This window comes from Oncorhynchus tshawytscha, linkage group LG08 (genome assembly GCF_018296145.1).
Source record: "Oncorhynchus tshawytscha isolate Ot180627B linkage group LG08, Otsh_v2.0, whole genome shotgun sequence".
In the NCBI taxonomy this organism is placed as follows: Eukaryota; Metazoa; Chordata; class Actinopteri; order Salmoniformes; family Salmonidae; genus Oncorhynchus; species Oncorhynchus tshawytscha.
This window is the reverse complement of record NC_056436.1, coordinates 385,001-390,000: the sequence shown is the minus strand read 5'-3', so window position 1 is coordinate 390,000 and position 5,000 is coordinate 385,001. Positions and strand designations below refer to the sequence as shown.

Sequence of the window (5,000 nt, the reverse complement as noted above, 5' to 3'; positions counted from 1 at the left end):
TCTTATAACACAGTGTAAGGGGATAAAGAATATGTACATAAGGATATATGAATGAGTGGTGGTACAGAGCAGCATAGGCAAGATACAGTAGATGATATCGAGTACAGTATATACATATGAGATAAGTATGTAAACCAAGTGGCATAGTTAAAGTGGCTAGTGATACATGTATTACATAAGGATGCAGTCGATGATATAGAGTACAGTATCAACGTATGCATATGAGATGAATAATGTAGGGTAAGTAACATTATATAAGGTAGCATTGTTTAAATATTTACATAATTTCCCATCAATTCCCATGATTAAAGTGGCTGGAGTAGAGTCAGTGTCATTGACAGTGTGTTGGCAGTAGCCACTCAATGTTAGTGGTGGCTGTTTAACAGTCTGATGGCCTTGAGATAGAAGCTGTTTTTCAGTCTCTCGGTCCCAGCTTTGATGCACCTGTACTGACCTCGCCTTCTGGATGACAGCGGGGTGAACAGGCAGTGGCTCGGGTGGTTGATGTCCTTGATGATCTTTATGGCCTTCCTGTAGCATCGGGTGGTGTAGGTGTCCTGGAGGGCAGGTAGTTTGCCCCCGGTGATGCGTTGTGCAGACCTCACTACCCTCTGGAGAGCCTTACGGTTGAGGGCGGTGCAGTTGCCATACCAGGCGGTGATACAGCCCGCCAGGATGCTCTCGATTGTGCATCTGTAGAAGTTTGTGAGTGCTTTTGGTGACAAGCCGAATTTCTTCAGCCTCCTGAGGTTGAAGAGGCGCTGCTGCGCCTTCCTCACGATGCTGTCTGTGTGAGTGGACCAATTCAGTTTGTCTGTGATGTGTATGCCGAGGAACTTAAAACTTGCTACCCTCTCCACTACTGTTCCATCGATGTGATGGGATGGGGGTGTTCCCTCTGCTGTTTCCTGAAGTCCACAATCATCTCCTTAGTTTTGTTGACGTTGAGTGTGAGGTTATTTTCCTGACACCACACTCCGAGGGCCCTCACCTCCTCCCTGTAGGCCGTCTCGTCGTTGTTGGTAATCAAGCCTACCACTGTTGTGTCGTCCGCAAACTTGATGATTGAGTTGGAGGCGTGCATGGCCACGCAGTCGTGGGTGAACAGGGAGTACAGGAGAGGGCTCAGAACGCACCCTTGTGGGGCCCCAGTGTTGAGGATCAGCAGGGAGGAGATGTTGTTGCCTACCCTCACCACCTGGGGGCGGCCCGTCAGGAAGTCCAGTACCCAGTTGCACAGGGCGGGGTCGAGACCCAGGGTCTCGAGCTTGATGACGAGCTTGGAAGGTACTATGGTGTTGAATGCCGAGCTGTAGTCGATGAACAGCATTCTCACATAGGTATTCCTCTTGTCCAGATGGGTTAGGGCAGTGTGCAGTGTGGTTGAGATTGCATCGTCTGTGGACCTATTTGGGCGGTAAGCAAATTGGAGTGGGTCAAGGGTGTCAGGTAGGGTGGAGGTGATGTGGTCCTTGACTAGTCTCTCAAAGCACTTCATGATGACGGATGTGAGTGCTACGGGGCGGTAGTCGTTTAGCTCAGTTACCTTAGCTTTCTTGGGAACAGGAACAATGGTGGCCCTCTTGAAGCATGTGGGAACAGCAGACTGGTATAGGGATTGATTGAATATGTCCGTAAACACACCGGCCAGCTGGTCTGCGCATGCTCTGAGGGCGCGGCTGGGGATGCCGTCTGGGCCTGCAGCCTTGCGAGGGTTAACACGTTTAAATGTCTTACTCACTTCGGCTGCAGTGAAGGAGAGACCGCATGTTTCCGTTGCAGGCCGTGTCAGTGGCACTGTATTGTCCTCAAAGCGGGCAAAAAAGTTATTTAGTCTGCCTGGGAGCAAGACATCCTGGTCCGTGACTGGGCTGGGTTTCTTCCTGTAGTCCGTGATTGACTGTAGACCCTGCCACATGCCTCTTGTGTCTGAGCCGTTGAATTGAGATTCTAGTTTGTCTCTGTACTGGCGCTTAGCTTGTTTGATAGCCTTGCGGAGGGAATAGCTGCACTGTTTGTATTCAGTCATGTTACCAGACACCTTGCCCTGATTAAAAGCAGTGGTTCGCGCCTTCAGTTTCACACGAATGCTGCCATCAATCCACGGTTTCTGGTTAGGGAATGTTTTAATCGTTGCTATGGGAACGACATCTTCAACGCACGTTCTAATGAACTCGCACACCGTATCAGCGTATTCGTCAATGTTGTTGTCTGACGCAATACGAAACATCTCCCAGTCCACGTGATGGAAGCAGTCTTGGAGTGTGGAGTCAGCTTGGTCGGACCAGCGTTGGACAGACCTCAGCGTGGGAGCTTCTTGTTTTAGTTTCTGTCTGTAGGCAGGGATCAACAAAATGGAGTCGTGGTCAGCTTTTCCAAAAGGGGGCGGGGCAGGGCCTTATATGCGTCGCGGAAGTTAGAGTAACAATGATCCAGGGTCTTTCCACCCCTGGTTGCGCAATCGATATGCTGATAAAATTTAGGGAGTCTTGTTTTCAGATTAGCCTTGTTAAAATCGTTTCCAGTTTGCAGAGAGTTAAATAAAGTTCGTTCAGAGCCATCGATGTGTCTGCTTGGGGGATATATACGGCTGTGATTATAATCGAAGAGAATTCTCTGTGTTGTATTGTATGGTGTGGTCTGTATAGACTGTGTTGTATTGTATGGTGTGGTCTGTATAGACTGTGTTGTATGGTGTGGTCTGTATAGACTGTGTTGTATGTTGTGGTCTGTATAGACTGTGTTGTATTGTATGGTGTGGTCTGTATAGACTGTGTTGTCTTGTATGGTGTGGTCTGTATAGACTGTGATGTATTGTATGGTGTGGTCTTTATAAACTGTGTTGTATTGTATGGTGTGGTCTGTGTAGACTGTGATGTATTGTGTGGTGTGGTCTGTATAGACTGTGTTGTATTGTATGGTGTGGTCTGTGTAGACTGTGATGTATTGTTTGGTGTGGTCTGTATAGACTGTGTTGTCTTGTATGGTGTGGTCTGTATAGACTGTGTTGTATTGTATTTTGTGGTCTGTGTAGACTGTGATGTATTGTATGGTGTGGTCTGTATAGACTGTGTTGTATTGTATGGTGTGGTCTGTATAGACTGTGTTGTATTGTATGGTGTGGTCTGTATAGACTGTGATGTATTGTAACTGTTGTGTGTCCCTGTAGATATATGATCATGAGGGAGTGCTGGCACGCTGTCCCATCTCAGAGACCTACCTTCAGGCAGCTGGTGGAGGACCATGACAGGGTTCTGTCCATGACCTCCACAGACGTAAGTCACACCTATAAACCCAGGAGTACCTGGACCTGTCTGTTCTAACACTGTGTGTTGTGTTACAACAGGAGTACCTGGACCTGTCTGTTCTAACACTGTGTGTTGTGTTACAACAGGAGTACCTGGACCTGTCTGTTCTAACACTGTGTGTTGTGTTACAACAGGAGTACCTGGACCTGTCTGTTCTAACACTGTGTGTTGTGTTACAACAGGAGTACCTGGACCTGTCTGTTCCGTTTGAGCAGTACTCTCCGACCTGCCAAGACTCCAGCAGCACCTGTTCCTCAGGAGATGACTCTGTGTTCTCCCACGACCCCCTCCCCACGACCCCCTCCCTGACCAACTCTGCCTCCCCATGAACCCCTCCCTGACCAACCCTGCTTCCCCACGACCCCCTTCTCACGACCCCCTCCCTGACCAACCCTGCCTCCCCAAAATGAGGGGGGAATAACCTTGTCAAACTGCTGCAGATTTACATGGCAATCAGGACATAGGTGGGGTTGGATGGGGAGAGGGGGGGGGGCTCCCCCGAGACACCTCTCAGCGTCATACTTTGAGCCTCCTCCAGATATGAGGAAGAGAACAGCCCATGCAATACATCCTCAAACGGACACATTTTTTAAGACTCTTTGCATTGAAGGTTGGACAATTTTTTGCCGCCAAAACCTTTTTTTTTTCTTAAAAATGAAAATGTATATTTTTTGTACTTGGCCAGTCTTTAGTTATTGACAATCCGAAAGGTCAAACCATTCAGTGCCTACTGGAACCTAACTCTAACCCACAGGACTGGGAGGAGATTGACACAAGGACATGAACACCATTAACCAGGGAGGCAGGGCATCTATAACGCCATTGGCCATGAAAGCAGGGAATCTATAACGCCATTGGCAAAAAGAAAGCAGGGTATCTATAACGCCATTGGCCAGGGAGGCAGGGTATCTATGACGCCATTGGCCAGGGAGGCAGGGTATCTATAACGCCATTGGCCAGGGAGGCAGGGTATCTATAACGCCATTGGCCAGGGAGGCAGGGTATCTATAACGCCATTGGCCAGGGAGGCAGGGTATCTATAACGCCATTGGCCAGGGAGGCAGGGTATCTATAACGCCATTGGCCAGGGAGGCAGGGTATCTATAACGCCAATGGCCAGGGAGGCAGGGTATCTATAACGCCATTGGCCAGGGAAGCAGGGTATCTATAACGCCATTGGCCAGGGAAGCAGGGTATCTATAACGCCATTGGCCAGGGAGGCTGGGTATCTATAACACTATTGGCCAGGGAGGCTGGGTCTCTTTACCTCTCCTCAGTGGAGTACACGGGACCTAGTTTTTGCAAATGTGCAGCATACCAGCAGAGCCAGAATCAACAAAATGATGTGACTAGTTCTTCCAATAACAGTTAGAGCTTTACTCCAAGATCCCTCACCCTCACCTCTGTTGAATCATCTCAACCATCATGCAACAGAATGGGACTACAATACAACAATCTGAACCAGGACTGTAACAGAAGTCTCTGCTGTTTGAAACTCTGATGGGAACCAAGCTGCAGGCAGACCCTTCAACAGGAGGGAAATATAGAACCAATCTCTCTGATGGGAACCAAGCTGTAGTCAGACCCTTCAACAGGAGGGAAATATAGAACCAATCTCTCTGATGGGAACCAAGCTGTAGTCAAACCCTTCAACAGGAGGGAAATATAGAACCAATCTCTCTGATGGGAACC

General features: G+C 48.6%; 1 protein-coding gene across 6 annotated transcripts in view; it reads left to right on the top strand.

Moving 5' to 3' along the window:
- The window catches only part of fgfr3 (fibroblast growth factor receptor 3), a 276,573-nt gene that overhangs the window by 270,825 nt on the left and 748 nt on the right, over positions 1 to 5,000 (top strand). For all 6 annotated transcript variants that reach the window (XM_042325043.1, XM_042325042.1, XM_042325041.1 and 3 more), the window contains 2 exons: positions 3,170 to 3,275; positions 3,491 to 5,000. The exon at positions 3,491 to 5,000 is cut by the window's right edge and continues 748 nt beyond it. In XM_042325043.1, the coding sequence (XP_042180977.1) occupies positions 3,170 to 3,275; positions 3,491 to 3,637 (253 nt within the window). In that variant the 3' untranslated portion in view covers positions 3,638 to 5,000. The remainder of the gene's footprint in view (positions 1 to 3,169; positions 3,276 to 3,490) is intronic.